The sequence below is a fragment of the Hippocampus bargibanti genome, linkage group LG22 (assembly GCF_051943395.1).
Source record: "Hippocampus bargibanti isolate YZ-2025 linkage group LG22, ASM5194339v1, whole genome shotgun sequence".
Taxonomy (NCBI): domain Eukaryota; kingdom Metazoa; phylum Chordata; class Actinopteri; order Syngnathiformes; family Syngnathidae; genus Hippocampus; species Hippocampus bargibanti.
The window spans coordinates 984,335-999,389 of NC_142755.1; the positions used below are offsets into that span (position 1 = coordinate 984,335).

Here is a 15,055-nt window from a genome sequence, read left to right on the forward strand (position 1 = left end):
AAAAGCGTCCGCGGAAGAGAAAAGTACATCACGCGGCGCGGCGACGAGGCCTTCAGTCGCCCACGTCGCTGTCCTGGTCGCCGATGAGCCACAGGAAGTGGAAGCTGAGCGCTAGCAGCGCCGTTCCTAGCAGGTCGCCCAGCGCCGTCAGGTAAGGGATGGAGAAGCTATCGGGGTCTTTGCCGCCGCGCCACATGGAGTGAACCATCCAGTCGGCGATGCACAGCAACAGCAACACCTGGCCAAAGGTCATTGACGGACAATGAGGCGCCCGGTCGGACGCGACCCCGCGGCGGGCGTTTGCGCACCTGCAGGAGAGCGGCGGCCAGGTAGAAGGCCATGAAGATGGGCGTCAGCGTGGTGTGGCCGCTTTTCATCAGGTGGATGGTGTAGAGGAAGATCAACTGGCCGGGGATCACCAGGAGCAGCAGAACCTGAGCCGATCGGTGATTGGGCCCTGGGGAGGAAAATGGCCGACGGTAAAGGCGTTTCCGTGGCTAAAGCGTCAATCAAAGGCGGGGCCAACCTGTGCCGAAGAAGGTGCGGCAGGGGTAGTAGCAACCTTTAGCCTCCTCGGGGACCTCGCCGGGGGCAAAGTGGAAGTGCAGGAAGGTGGAGATGCGGCTGGACTGAATGGCCACCAGGTTGCCGCCGATACCTTGACGGCGTGAAAGGGGGTCACAACAGAAACTGAAATGTAAAAAAAAGTCCTTCATACCGACTTCAAAATGAAATCATTGGAAAAAAATGTGGGTAATTTCAAGTGGTATAAATCTTGAGAGCCACTGCATCATTTTCTTTCAATAAAAACAGAGCCATGGTATCCCACAAGGCTCTGTCCTTAGCCCCATCTTTTTAAATAAGCTAAAAAAAAAGGCGACAATGTCAGTCTCATAAGATTGACTTTTTTTCCTGCAAAATAACAATGATTCTCATCACAATAGCTATTTTTTATTTATCTGGAAATAAAGTTGATGTTACGGTTTCCTCACGGGGGCCATTACGAATCAGTTATCTAGCTAGCTATCTGTTATCTATCGTTTAACTGTCTATTAGCTAGCTAGCTTTTTATCCGAGTTGCTTGCAGCTTGAGTGAAGGCCTAGCTAGCTATCTGTTAGCTATCTATTAGCTAGATTTCTATCTGAGTTACTTAGCTATCTATTCGCTAGCTAGCTTTCTATCTGAGTTACTTCCGGGTTGTGTGAAGGCCTACCTATCTATATGTTAGCTATCTATTAGCTAGCCAGCTTTCTATCCGAGTTACTTAGCTAACTATTAGCTGTCTATTAGCTAGCTAGATTTCCATCCGAGTTACTTCCGGGTTGATTGAAGCGCTGTCAATCATCATGACTCACCGTTGATCACGGGGGTGTAGACCACAATGCCAGCCAGGTTGGGGTCAGACACCGTTTTGTCCAGGATCAGCCCTCCGATGCTGTCCGTGACAAGATCATGACATCACGGACAAAAAAAAGTAAACATAATATACCGCAATTTGTTTCAGGGACGGGTCAATCGGTAAATAAGAAAATACCTGCTGATGATCATGGCGGTGATGACCGGCTCCCATCCCGAGTAGAGCAAGGTGCGGCTCGCCGGGTGCTTGGAGGAGATGACCATCCACAGAGGGGTCAGACACATGAAGAAGGCACACACCACGGAAGAGACATACGGGTGGGGGTCTGGGGGTGAAATAACAACGCTTGCATTATTTTACGTTGGACATTGACATCTGAAAAGCGTTGGAATCAACTGTTTTCCATCTGGGCGCTAATTTGAAAAGCGGGGAGCCCTCTATTGGTCAAATGGGGGACCGCCCCTGCTTATTGAGCTACCGAGGCACTTGTAGAGGCCCTGGCTGATCCAAGCCAGGATGGCCAAGGTGATGAGGTCACCAAAACTGGCAGCGATGGGCGTGGCCACGTTGTCCGGGTTGATGCCCGTCTTCTTGGAGCCCACGATCACGCCCACCATGATGAAACCTGAACCGCGGCGGAGGAGAAGTCAATCCCGACCGCGTGTTTTCATTGCGGGAGTTGGCGGACGGATACGTTTACCTTGCAGCAGGGAAGCGATGAAGGCGGTGGCGACGCTGCTGGAGCAGAGAAGGACGGCGTGGCTCATCTGGAATTTGCCTTCCGGGATCCAGCCCAGGACCACCGCCGCCACCGCCGCCAAGAAGCCCACCACCGTGGCCTGAACCTAAACGCAAAACACAAAATGATCTAAACACGTGCCAGGACAAATTGATCGACGGCCGGGTGGATGATTGACAGTGGCTCCATTTGGCAGACGTCCCTGATGTGCTAACAACAAACATGGTGGCGGGAGGCGGGACTTCATCCTTTTCCAACATTGGACTGTTCATCACGTACAGGCACCGATTACGTCATTCCTTGTCCCATTAAATCAATCAATCGATACATAAATACGTAGGTAGGTAGATTACAAAATAAATAAATAGGTCAATGGTGAAATGAATAGCTGAAATAATAAATAGCTGAATAAATTGTGAAATGGCTAAAGGAATAAATCAATCAATAAAATGAATAACAATTAATGAATAGCTAAATAAATAAATAGTTAATTAAATAAATAGATACATAAATGAATAGCTAAATAAATAAAGAAAAATAGCTAAATAAATAAATGACCAAAAATGCAAAATAAATATATGTATAAATATATAAATAGCTGCATAAATAAATAGCTAAATATATAAAGAGCTGAAAACATAAATAGCTAAATAAATAAATACATAATTAAACAAATAAACAACTGAGTAGCTTCAGCTGTTAAACTGCTATATACATCAATATGTATTATATTGTAGTGTAAATAAATAAATAGCTGAATAAATAAATGGCTAAATATATAAATAAAAATAGTTAAATGAATCAATAGCTAAATACATAAAAATACCTCAATAATTATGTCAAAATAGCTACAAAAATAAATGAATAAGCAGCAAAATAAACAAATCATTAGCTAAAGAAATAAATTGCTAAATAGTTAAATAAATAGCTAAATAAAGACATAAAAATAGTTAAATAAACATGTCAAAATAGCTACATAAATAAATGAATAAGCAGCAAAATAAACAAATAGCTGCATGAATAAATGACTAAATAAATAGCTAAATAAATACATTGTTGAATAAACAAATAGCTAAAGAAATAAATTGCTAAATAAATAAAAGAGCTACATTAGTAAACTAGCTTGGTGGATGTGTGAATGAATGAATGAATGAATGAATATTGGGCTTTTTCAAGAAGATTTGGACCTGTTTGAGTGCCAAGTTGCCGATGATTAGATTCCACTTCTCAATGGGCGAGTCCATCTTGCCCACGTTCACCTGCGGGGATTTCAAAATATATATATATTAATAAATCAATCAAATCACAATGTCAGTAGCCAAAAGAACTCAACGATAATGGCTTCCTTTTTCTTTTGCTTGACAGTATCCTGGCGTTCGGGACGTGTTGTACACACAATTGATAACAAAAAAAAAAATACATAAATAACAGTGGCGAGGCACGTCCGACCTTGTTTTCCTCATAACAAAACAAGACAAGACATCAACCCTTCAAAATAAAATATCACATATTTTTCCAGCTCATTTGACATAAGATAAATCCGCCGCCGCGAATACAAGGGAGCCAGTCCAAGTGTGGAGTAGCAAAGCAAACAATAGCAGAATTCCGTGAAACGAGGGAACGGATCGAAATGTCAAACTGGCTGAGCAGAGCGGTTGAATTTCCAATGCGGCGCGGCCATTTTCCCTCCAAAGTCAATGTTTGTTTTGACGAAATACAGCCTCTGACACCCCGTGGTGGAAAGGAAAACGGCGCTCCATGTCCTATTTTCAATTCCAGAATAAATTCGTTGATAGAGCGTCGCTATGCTAATTCATTCAAGCTTCATTCTTAATGCTAAATTCGTTTTTTGGGGTGTAACGTTAAATTAGAGTGTATGGAAGCGACTGAACGGGAACAAAAGCAAAAAACAAAATGGCGTGCGTTTTGGACTAACCGCCGTGGAGAGTCGCGAGGCGAGCGTCATCTCCAAGTTGCCTTTCAGGCCAAGAAGAGCCGGAACCAAGATGAAGATTTCCGTGATGTAGCGGAACGCCTCCCAGTGCTGTTTGGACGACAAGACAAACGGGGAAGAGGACATTTTGGGATTACACACTCATGTTATTAATACTAGGGGGAGGACGGACATTTTGTCTTCGTTTTGGCAGCCATTTTGATGGAGAGAAATCAAAATAATGAAGATGAGCTAGCGACGTTATGACTCGGCGTGGCTGCAAAGGCAACTTGAATGGGAGGAGTTTGTGAACAAACAGGCTTTTTAGCGGCGCCGCCAAAAGTCATTAACGCAACAATGCGAGCCGACAGCCTTTCGGAAGGGAAGTCAAGTTTCGGTTTGATGACTTGACAAAAGGACATTTGTTGTCCGCTTCATTTATTGTGCTTTTAGACTTGTTTTTTTTTTAACTTTGTTTTGTATTTTTTGTTGACAGAAAATCACTTTTTTTTAATTCATGCCAAAAACAACAATTGTTTTGAATTAAAAATAACTTAAATGCATTCAATTCAGTTTTTTCATGCTTGGCTGCCGATAAAGCGCTGACCAACGGCGTGTGTGATTCTTATCTCGATGAGCATCTGCTAACAGGAAAACAAGTACAGAAGAATGTAATTCAAGTACCTGCACAACGTCCAGCACCATACCAGCCGAAACCGTGCCAAAACCGGCCAACAGAAAGGGGACAAGGATCTGAAACGCCATAGCCAAGGGGGACTCCTTGGGCAGAATGTGCACCACGGGTTGCGTCCCTTCGTCCTGGTCCACTTCGCCATCCGCCTCGTCGCCCGACAGGCTTCTCTCGGCCAACATGGGTTCCAGTTCCGAGTAGTTTCCATCCCCGCAGTCCGACAGCGTGACGGAGGAGCGAGAGGCGCGATCCAACAACCGCCGACCTTCCAGGTGAAGCGCTTCTTGTCGGAAGGCGTTTTGGAGCGCGCCGGCTTCCGTTTTAGCCCCGAGGTCGGCCATGGGTAGGCGCTCCTCCTGGATTTTGGCGTAGCCGCCGGGGACGATGCTTTGGAGGAGGGAGTTGATCCGACCGGCGGATTTCAGAGAGAGAGGATTCCGGATTCCGCCCGCGCCGCTCATGCGTACCGTCAGGCTAGAGCCCAGGGAATCGCCGATGGCGCCGCCGAGGCTCTCGATGCTCATGGTGCGTTTTCGTGCGGTAGATTCTCATCTCCAAACGCCTCCTCGGGTTTTAAACCGGTGATGCGGCCATTTTAGAAGCTTGGAAACTCAACAAACTGTAAGATTAATAACAAAGTATTACACAACATCCATCCGTTTTCTATACTTTAAACCCAGATCATTTTGGACCTGTAAGGTGAACTACGAGTGAGTCATTTAATTAATCTCCATGCATACATCTACACAGGACGGTTTAGAACCAAGTTTGGACACAGTTCTTGAGTTGCTGTTGTCACAGATTTTCAAACCTGCGCTTGTTTTTAGGACATTTAAAAAAAATTCTAATTATTCTAATACCGAAAACCAGTTGTCAGATAACAATAGTTATGCCCCTGCATAAATAGTGTAATAAATGTCGTTTTCAAAAAGAATAATTGCAAATTTGACATCAGTATTTAATTTTCTAGTGGTATGACGTTTCTGGAATTAACATTCTTATTCACGGTTGACGATTGAGATAATGTCTCGGTGTAAAAAAAACTACTTTGAATTTAAGAAGCCTAAAAAAACAGAAATATTTAGTAAATCAGTGTTCGTGATAGTTAGCAACGTGCTACGTTAGCCGTGTAAAAAAAGCGACAAACATTCGCGGCTCTTCCAGTCTTCAGACGTTGAAGGCGTTGGGGAAAAATAAACGCTATGGTCGACGTTTCGGACATAAACAAACCGCGTTGATATAATTTATAATTTATGTCGTCGTTATTTTTTAAAGCGTGTCTTTATCGGGAAGCTTACCATTGCGACGCGAAAACATTTCATCCAAAATCGAAGAAGATGCAAGTGACGACGATGATGACAGTCTCCCGAACAGCCTCGTCAGCGAGCTGGCCAAAGATCAACGGCGACTGACAGATGGTACCCCTCTCTTGCTACGACTCGGGGTGCCCTGTTTCCGGTGTGTGTTTACGACGTGTTTAAATCAATATTTTTGTATGTTCGTCTTCCCAGTTTGCGTTTATTTTGTGTATTATGTCATAGGTACGATTTAACTGATTAAATTATTTGAATTATTACATATTCGTAGCAGTACGTGGCGTTTTTTTCTTTTTTTACTTGCTGGATTCCTCCCACCGCTAGAGGCGCAATACATAGAATGAGCAGTGGTATCGCCGATGTTACTTGTAACCCGGATATTGTCCCAGCTTCATCACAAGCCGCATATTTTACTGTCGTGTTGCTTCTGTCATGGATAAACAGAGTAAATCAAGGTCGCAGGATTTGTTGTCATGCGGTAGCGGTGGAGGTGAGCAGAGAAGTGTTTTGAATCGTTTTGCTCTTAAAAGGGGAGGTTAAATCGAATGTGTTGCTTTTACGTTGTTTTAGTTAGAAAACCTCATGCTAGTAATGTAAACGTGGAGGGTCCTCGCTTTACGACGGATGCATTTGTAATTTTAGTACAAACGATGTACTTTATCCATAATTATAGTCTATAATTGAAAATCAATTATAGGCAATGCATATGAAACATATGAAAGTCAATTGAACGGCGTGCGTACCTTCGCGACGTAAATCGACGATCGACTTATTCCATCGATTGTCGATTGAAAAGCTTCAATGTTGTCGTTTTTATCACCTCAGGTCTCGTTGAGAAGCTGCTGCTTAAACCACCAGATGGGCTGAAGACCGAAAGAGTTCCACGCAGCAGTGGTGAGTACTGACTGTTACAAAAAAAAGATGAAAAGCATGTGTAAAATGATATAATTATGGTTTGTTTTCTGGAACAGTGATGGAACGGCTGCAGAATTTCCTCCCGCAGATCGCAGAAGCCAATCAGAAGCTAAAGCAGCAAATTGAAGAAACATCTGCGGCACATTTCGACATAGAAGACGTCGAGGTGGCCGATAAAGTTATCGAGATGGTGAGCCAAAAAAAAAAAAAAAAAAAAAACATTCCCACAGTTTGGTTCGATGACACGATTTATTCACGGTGGTTCGGTTTTGCAGGACGTCGCGCTGGTGGAGCTCAGCGGATCTGACAGCGAATCGGAGGAGAGCGAGGAGAATTCTTCTGACTCTGAGGAGGAATTAAACACGGTTTTAACCGAGCGGAATCTTAAACTACCTGGACAGAAAGCCAAGAAAGAGAACATCAACATCCAAGTGGTGGAGCAACTGGAGAAATAGATGTGTCGTCTCGAGCTATTTTTTAGGACACAAAAGCCTGAAGACTGAAATGAACAGTTTGCACTCATTCAGGACGGAAATGTGCCTTCAAATGTTTGCCCAATGGAATTTTTTTTCTCTTTTTTTGATTGACAGCAAGCCATCGCAGATAATAAAAAGGACTGATTACTTTTGCAACAACAAATGGACTTTTTTTATATATATATATATACATACATGATGATGGACTACAAATGTGAAATGGTGGATTCATGGTTTTCGGGAAATCCAAGCGTCTGTCCGTCACTGTCCAGGCCAAGAGGCTCTGAGGTTAAAGAGAATTAAGACGTCGCAAGGGGCCAAGTAGTAAACTCCCAACTCGTTCAAAGCGGATTGCGGTGACGGGTCGCCGCTTCCCGTCCAATCGCCGCTGTCCTCTAATGAGGACGACGACTCCTTGATGAGGTTCCTCAGCAAGATGGCGGAACCCACGTTAAGGCAAAAGATGATGCAGGCTTCCTTAACACTGGGAAGAGCGGGTACAAAATAATTAGATTTTGTTGATTTTTTTTTTCTTAGCAGAATGCTACATTTAAGTACAGTGGGACATTTGAAAGGAAAATCGATTGGTGTGCTAAAAAAATAGATTAGCATGCTAAAAAAAACATTGTGCTATTTTTCTTATCAAAATGCTACGTTCAAATACAGTGGGACATTTGAAACAGGAATCGATCGGCGTGCTAAAATATCGCTAATAGCATCGTCATTTTTTCCATTTATGTGATACTTTTTTTACTTTTGCATGCAAAAAATGTCAACAATTCATCTTTTTTTCTGTACTTACTGCTTAAAAAAGTTCTCGGGTCTTTTGCAGTAGTGACCGAAGAGCGGGAAAAGGTTTCGGGTCATGTCAAACTGAAGCTGAGCCGCTCCTCCGTCGCTAAAATGATTAGCCAGGACCACCTGGAAGGAAAAAACAGAAACATCAAGTTGGGGAGGGGGCAAAAAAAGATGGCTTCCTAGCTGGCTAGCTAGCTAGTTCCTATGTATTATTAATAATAATAATCCATTTCATTTCTAAGCGCCTTTCAAAACTGTGATGGTCACTTTTGAAAGGCGCTTAGAAATGAAATGTATGCTTATTATGATTAAAAAAGGAGTTGTGACTTACTTCCTGGTAAAGAAAAGTGTCCAGTCTCTCCGCAAGGCCCTGCCAGGCCGCCTGGAACAGGGACAGACTTAAAACCTGATGCAGGTTTAATAGACTGTCCCTGATGCAAAGCATCATGGGACACGCCGAACTGGATAAAGTCATGGCGGACATGTCGTGTTGGGACGGGTGAGAAAACCACCTAAGAAAGGGGGCGGGGTCAACAGAGGGTCCCCCCAAAAAAAAAAAAAAAAAAAGCCAGAAGAATCCGTCCCCGTCCTGACCTGTCCTGGCGGTACGCTTTGGCTTTGTCCGTGATGTCCCTCATGATGGCGTCCAGCAGGCGTCCAATCATGTCCCCCCGAAGTCGATCGAGCAGGGCCAGCAGGCCTTGGAAAAGCGACGTCTCCATGGAGGCCAGGCGACCCATCTCCATCGGACCCAAAGCGCCCACCGCCGCCTCGTCGCCTAGCGACACGGCCGCCTGCTGCAGCTGCAGGAAAAACTACAACAACGATTGGGGACAAATTCCACATTTGGTTTATTTTTTTAACTCATTCACTGCCATTCACAAATGTATTTGGGAATTGAAATTAGGACAAAGTTCGCCATTCCTAAATCTGTGGGTTTTTCATGCTTGGGTGCTGATAAAGCGCTGGTCAGACCTCTGGCAGTGTTTTTTTTTTGTCCACAAGGGGGCAGCATGTGCCTTTTCTTTCGATTTTAGCGCTTTGTTCCAGCTTTAGCTGTTGTTCAAGCTCTATAATAATAACAATAATAACACATTTCATTTATAAGAGCCTTTCAAAACTCTCAAGGTCACTTTAAAGTCACAGGATAGTTTCCTGTGGGTGAGCAGAGGCAGCCACACGTTCACTCAGCGTTCACTCAACCCGGAAGTAACTCAAATGGATGGAAAGCTAGCTAGGTAGCTAATAGATAGCCAGCCAGATAGCTAATAGATAGCCGCCCAGCTAGACAGATAGCTAAAATATAGCTAATAGATAGCCAGCCAACTAGCGAGCTAATAGATAGCTAAAATGAAAGCTGCCCCCATTTCAAGCTCAGATAATTCCAGATTCATAAAACTTAGGAATTAACTTTTTTTTTCTGATGAAAGAAGACAATCCAAAATTTCTACCGCCATATTGAAAGTATCTGTAGTCCTAAACCTCAGTATTCTGTGCAATTTAAGTGACAATGACAAAAACCCTGGCACAATCTTACCACGTTGTCTCCCCAGTCCGTCAAGATGGTGGCAATGTAGTTGACGGCGTTGAGTATGGCGCAGTAACGCGGGCTGAGCGGGCAGCGCGACTCCTCTTTCATCACCTGAACGAAACGGAGGAGAAGAGTGGTCACGCTATGCTAACTCGCGGCTAATGTAGCTTAAATTTTCGGACCTGAGTGAGTCGGATACGGAAATCGTCCACCAACTCTTTCTGTAGCTCCAGAAATTTTAGCTGGGCGGACGGACAAGGTAATGACCGGTAGCGCTCTTTAAAAAAAAATAAACACAAAACAGATTTGAACGTTGTCATGGTGCTCAGTTTTGACCCTAACGGGGTCAAAGGTTACCTGTGATGACCTGCAGCAGAGTCATGAAGGTCTCGGCGCAATCCGGCGATTTCAGCTCATCCATGTCACGGATGTCTTTGTACTGAGAGATCCAAGCTCCTTCGGCTGACAGCATGCCGTCCACTTTCTCCAGCGCCGCTGCAAACGCCATATCGATTAGCAATTTTGCGCCGTGCGAACAAGCAGGAAGTGCTGCGCCATTTCAACATCTAATCAATGCGATTAAATCATGTTGTAAGGAATGTTGAAAGGAAATTCATTTCAAAGCTCAGACGGCATCTGGGTGGGGGGAAAAAATCCAAGATGGCCATTATTTTTTTCATATTATGCCGACTGGACCCTCTGCATCCTGCCCACCACCTTTTCCAGCAACTCCCCGCAGGGAGGCGCTACCCATTCAGTTAGGAGGTCGGGAAAAAAAATCCAAGATGGCCATTATTTTTTTCAGATTATGTTGACTGGACGGACCCTCTGCACCCTGCCCACCACCTTTTTCCAGCGACCCCAGTCAGGCAGGTAGGACAGTAACAAAAATAAAATAAATAAATACAAATTGTCACCGCCCTAGCCACTCTCAAGGACGTGCACCCTGCAAGAATGCGGGAAACCCTTCTGAACCCTCTGCACCCTGCCCACCCCCTTTTCCAGCGAAAAACTCCCAACTTACTTTTCTTCTCCACGGTGAGCCACTTCTGGAGGACGGCGTCATCGAGGAGAAGGTGAAGCAGGCCTGGCAGAGGCGTCGGGTAGGAGTGGTTGTCCCGAAGGTCCTTCTCGAAATGCAAGACCTCCTCCACTAGGTGGCAGAAGAGCGCGTCGTCGTACAGCAGGCGGGAAGCGTCGCCCGCCACCTTTTCCTGCACTAACGTCAGCAGGCCTCGACACAGCTCCACCTGTGACAATGACATTTGTTATGATTGTCTTTTTTGACATGAAGCATATTTTTTTGGGACGCACCCTGGCGTTGATGGTGGCGTGAGCTCGGTCCAGGATGGGTTGGATCTTCTCCTCCATGAAGCTTGCGTTGTTCCCGATCCACATCAGCACTTGAGTCAGGTACCACTCGGGCTGCAAATGGACAAACGCGTGGACAGTTACAAGGTTAAATGGAGAGCTATCTATTCGCTAGCTATTAGCTATATATTCACTGGATAACAGCAATCTATTCGCTGGCCATTAGCTATGTATTCGCTGGCTAATAGCTATCTATTTGCCAGCTATTAGCTATCTATTCGCTTGCTAATAGCAATCTATTCGCTTGCTAATAGCAATTTATTTGCGGGTTATTAGCTATGTATTCACTATATATTCGCTGGCTATTAGCTATCTATTCACTTGCTAGCTAGCGATCTATTCGAGTTACATCCGGGTTGAGTGAACGCTGGCGCGTGTGGCTGCCGCTGCTCACCCACATAAAAACTGATCCTTTGACTGTAAAGTGACCTTGAGAGTTTTGAAAGGCGCTTAGAAATGAAATTATTATTCTTTTCATAAACGCGAGTGCATGTGTGGGCGTGTGAGGGGGTAAACCTTGCTGGGGGTGTTGGTCTGTCGATTGCCATAGAAGTGATAACGAAACCTCTTGCTGAGCGGCTGCAGCATAATCTTGATGGGGAGGCACAGCGGGGGGTCTTGCAGGAAAGCCGCCAGCGGTTGGGGTTGGGCTTTGGAGCAGGGCAATGCCCGCTGAGAGATGACGTCGTCGCTGAACGGAGAGAGTTCAGGAATCCCACGGATTGACTTGATTCAGATGGATAGCTAGCTATCTATTAGCTGTCCGGTTAGCTGGCTGTCTATTAGCTAGCTGGCTGGCTATCTATTAGCTATCTAATAGCTAGCTAGCTTTTTATTTATTTGAGTTATTCCGGCTTGAGTGAACGCTGGCGCGTGTGGCTGCCGCTGCTCACCCACAGAAAAACCCATCCTGTGACTCTCTCGCTATCTCGCTGGCTATATATTCGCTAGCTGGCTAGCTCTCTAGCTAGCTATATATTAGTTATTTATGAGATAGCTAAGCTCACTCTCTAACTAGCTATTTAGCGAGATTAGCTATCTCACTAGATAGCTAATCTCGCTCTCTAGCCAGCTATCTATCTATTTTGCTAGCTAAGTCATCTATTAGCTAGCTTTTTATTTGAGTTATTCCGGGTTGAGTGAACGCTGGCGCATGTGGCTGCCGCTGCTCACCCACAGAAAAACTGATCCAGTGACTGTAAAGTGACCTTGAGAGGTTTTGAAAGGCGCTTACAAATGAAATGTATTATTATTATTTCATCAGAGAATAAGTAAATTCCTAAATAATACGGGTCTGGAGTTATATGAGCTTAAAATGAGGGCGGCTGCACAAACTACAATACAATAGATACATATTAATTTATATAGCGCTTTAACAAAATGCTAACATGGAAAAAAAAAGGCATCTACTGCCCTCTACTGGAAGGGGAAAAACATTGCCAGAGGTCTGACCAGAGCTTTATCAACACCCAAACAAGCAAAAGAAAAAGTGCAATTGGCAGCGAATGAGTTGAAGGATACGACGTTTGTAGCGCCAGCAGCTGCGCCACCAGCAGCTCCAGCTGACTGGAAAGTTCTTGCGCGTTAGCCGTGGGGGTGAGGGATTGCGTCGGGGGGGAGATGATGGGCCATTGGAGCTGGACCAACACCTTCTCCAAATCCCTGACCATGACATCACACCCCCCAAAACATGATTCATCAACTTCATGTGTCATTTTTGACATGATTGACAGGTGTCCGTCTACCCTGCCAGGCGATCTTTGATGATCTTGTGCCAGAAGTGAAGCGTTTCTCGGAGAAATTCCCGCAGGTGACAACATTTGGAGTCCTTCAGACCGGCGTCCATGACGGCCATGCTCTCCACGGCTCTGATTGCATCCCACACGCTGCTGGTCATCAGGCACTGTTGGACAACGGCGCTGTGGATACAGCAAGGTGGAGGTCAATAATAACAAGAAGAAGAAAAAGAAGAAGAAGAAGAAATGAAGAAGGCATTTCGTACCTAAGTTCTTCAATGTGCTGAAGGCAACGGAGATACTTCATGTGTCTCTCCAGCGTCTCCACTTGACTCAGCTTTTGGCTGAGAGTGTCCATCCATGGCTGGGAGCCTTGAAGATGCTACATGTAGGAATACATCATTTTTTATTATGCTAATATTTACAAAATAATTGGATTATAATTGTTAAGTAAAGTAAGTAAAGTAGCACATGCCATCTTATTCACTATTCGGCAATAGGAAAAGTGTTATTATATAAACCTAAGCTCTCTAGTTGCTTACGAACTTAATTGGTTCCAGGACAGAGTGTGTAAGGCCAAAAGTGTGTGTCCCAAAAAATATTTTCTCATAGGACACCATTAAAATGAGAATAATCCATTCCCAGGTCCTCATAAAACATGATTTTCGACTAAATAAGCCTTAAAACTACACACAATATAAATATCATGTGACTGTAAAGTGTCCTTGAGAGTTTTGGAAGGCACTTATAAATGACATTTATTATTATTATTAAAACAACCAATGATGGCAACAACTCCAACACGTTCTTAGGCGCACTCGACAGCGCATAAATTTTAAAATACGTACTAATAATTATTATATCATTCGTGTTATTTACCTTTTGTAATTTTATGGAGATGAATTTCTCCCGTTCCAGAAGCTTCTCCAACGATGCTTTGGCATCTTCAGCAGCGGACAGAGCTGCAGACACTTGGGGAGGTGCTGAGCTGGACACCGTCAACACCTAAATAACATCAACGATGGGTGCATCCATTTTAACATTTACGACGTTTTATTGTACATTTATTTACATTGAATGCTCACCTGTTTTTCTAACGAGCTATTCTCCTCTTTTAATTTCTCCAATAGGCTTCCTACATTTTTCAGAGATTTCAAGTCGCTGCCCACTTCTTTGTTCAAAAAATCCACCACGTAGTCACGCAGTTCGTCAGAAAGATCCGAAATACAACGACTGTCAAGTGTATCGCCATGATTTAAAGACTCTTTTGACAGATTTGCAGCGGCGACGTCTCCTGCAGCGGAGGCCGCCATCTTGGCTCTGAGAACGAACTTCCTGCCACGTAGAAACTACGTCAGAGTAGACGCTTGTTTCAAGGTCCAGCGTCGCCCGTAAGGAGGAATTGTTGCAAATGAATTTGCACGGACGTAATCTCGCCCGCCCGGGATTCGTAGTGGTATGATTTTGGGAGACTCCACGGACTCTTTCCTTCATTCCTTTTGTAAAATAATTACAAAATAAACACTTGCATAGTGTTAGTATTTAACGTAAAAACGTGAAATATTTCAATTATTTTCACACTGAAAGCGTAGTAAGTAATTAGATACTATAGCGAAGACGATGAACCAAGAATCCTCTCGCGAGAAAACGACTTCCGGTGACTGTGATGGACGTACGACGTTACAGCGTTAACGCGAAATACGTCAGTTACGACGGAATTAACGTCTTTTTTTTACAAATATATAATTAAGTGCACAATATTTATTTATTGTCCCTAATCATTTTTATTAACCCTCGAGGTAGTGATGCATATTTTTTTTTTTTTACGACAAATTATTATCTCTGAATACATGAATACAATTATAAAATGTATTATTATTATTATTATTATTATTTTTATCATACTCTATCTGAATTAAATTTATTATTTTTAAAAATAATAAATTTCATTTCCAAGTGCCTTTAAAAAAGTAATGTATTATTTTTATTATTATCATTAGTAATTTATTATATATGAATTAATGTATTATTACTATCATTATCAGCATTATTATATTATGTATGAATGAAATATTATTATATTATCATTATATATGAATTAATGTACTATTACTAGTAGTATATATATATTTTTTTTATTATTATTTTGATTCTTATATATGAATTAATATTGTGGCTGTTGATTATCCAC

General features: G+C 43.4%; 3 protein-coding genes across 4 annotated transcripts; 1 reads left to right on the plus strand and 2 right to left on the minus strand.

Moving 5' to 3' along the window:
* Positions 1–52: 52 nt before the first annotated feature.
* Positions 53–6,176, minus strand: slc41a2b (solute carrier family 41 member 2b). The gene is made up of 11 exons (XM_088988974.1): positions 6,020–6,176; positions 4,715–5,340; positions 4,034–4,141; positions 3,285–3,356; positions 2,059–2,203; positions 1,837–1,983; positions 1,536–1,683; positions 1,357–1,436; positions 527–658; positions 309–457; positions 53–238 (listed from the first exon to the last, which is right to left on the minus strand). Exons 2-11 carry the CDS (start codon positions 5,243–5,245, stop codon positions 53–55), a joined length of 1,698 nt encoding a protein of 565 aa, XP_088845100.1. The 5' UTR covers positions 5,246–5,340; positions 6,020–6,176.
* Positions 6,177–6,398: 222 nt separating this feature from the next.
* Positions 6,399–7,591, plus strand: nopchap1 (NOP protein chaperone 1). Its single transcript, XM_088988979.1, has 4 exons — positions 6,399–6,527; positions 6,863–6,931; positions 7,009–7,142; positions 7,228–7,591. Exons 1-4 carry the CDS (start codon positions 6,470–6,472, stop codon positions 7,405–7,407), a joined length of 441 nt encoding a protein of 146 aa, XP_088845105.1. The 5' UTR covers positions 6,399–6,469; the 3' UTR covers positions 7,408–7,591.
* Positions 7,187–14,182, minus strand: rint1 (RAD50 interactor 1). 2 transcript variants are annotated; one of them, XR_016113684.1, is made up of 16 exons: positions 13,950–14,182; positions 13,744–13,869; positions 13,131–13,246; positions 12,874–13,047; positions 12,650–12,790; positions 11,645–11,819; positions 11,072–11,182; positions 10,782–11,007; positions 10,115–10,252; positions 9,940–10,034; positions 9,764–9,868; positions 8,821–9,041; positions 8,558–8,738; positions 8,231–8,349; positions 7,624–7,912; positions 7,187–7,297 (listed from the first exon to the last, which is right to left on the minus strand). XR_016113684.1 is itself a non-coding variant. In XM_088988970.1 (15 exons), the coding sequence occupies exons 1-15, from the start codon at positions 14,175–14,177 to the stop codon at positions 7,690–7,692; spliced, it is 2,379 nt and encodes a 792-aa protein (XP_088845096.1). In that variant the 5' UTR covers positions 14,178–14,182; the 3' UTR covers positions 7,573–7,689. The 2 variants fall into 2 exon arrangements, 1 of the variants encoding a protein (XP_088845096.1); XM_088988970.1 differs by lacking the exon at positions 7,187–7,297 and having other exon boundaries at positions 7,573–7,912.
* Between the last annotated feature and the right edge of the window lie 873 nt (positions 14,183–15,055).

What these genes read in the sequence shown, in the direction of transcription:
- slc41a2b (XM_088988974.1), bottom strand. Translation starts at nt 5,245, where the DNA reads ATGAGCATCGAGAGCCTCGGCGGCGCCATCGGCGATTCCCTGGGCTCT. An exon ending in CATCGCTTCCCTGCTGCAAG is followed by an intron (nt 1,984 to 2,058) that starts GTAAACGTATCC and finishes GCCGCGGTTCAG; the next exon opens with GTTTCATCATGGTGGGCGTG. An exon ending in GGGCCTCTACAAGTGCCTCG is followed by an intron (nt 1,684 to 1,836) that starts GTAGCTCAATAA and finishes TTTCACCCCCAG; the next exon opens with ACCCCCACCCGTATGTCTCT.
- nopchap1 (XM_088988979.1), top strand. Translation starts at nt 6,470, where the DNA reads ATGGATAAACAGAGTAAATCAAGGTCGCAGGATTTGTTGTCATGCGGT. An exon ending in AAGAGTTCCACGCAGCAGTG is followed by an intron (nt 6,932 to 7,008) that starts GTGAGTACTGAC and finishes TTTCTGGAACAG; the next exon opens with TGATGGAACGGCTGCAGAAT. An exon ending in CCGATAAAGTTATCGAGATG is followed by an intron (nt 7,143 to 7,227) that starts GTGAGCCAAAAA and finishes TCGGTTTTGCAG; the next exon opens with GACGTCGCGCTGGTGGAGCT.
- rint1 (XM_088988970.1), bottom strand. Translation starts at nt 14,177, where the DNA reads ATGGCGGCCTCCGCTGCAGGAGACGTCGCCGCTGCAAATCTGTCAAAA. An exon ending in ACGCCACCATCAACGCCAGG is followed by an intron (nt 11,008 to 11,071) that starts GTGCGTCCCAAA and finishes TCATTGTCACAG; the next exon opens with GTGGAGCTGTGTCGAGGCCT. An exon ending in GCTCACCGTGGAGAAGAAAA is followed by an intron (nt 10,253 to 10,781) that starts GTAAGTTGGGAG and finishes TGGCGTTTGCAG; the next exon opens with CGGCGCTGGAGAAAGTGGAC.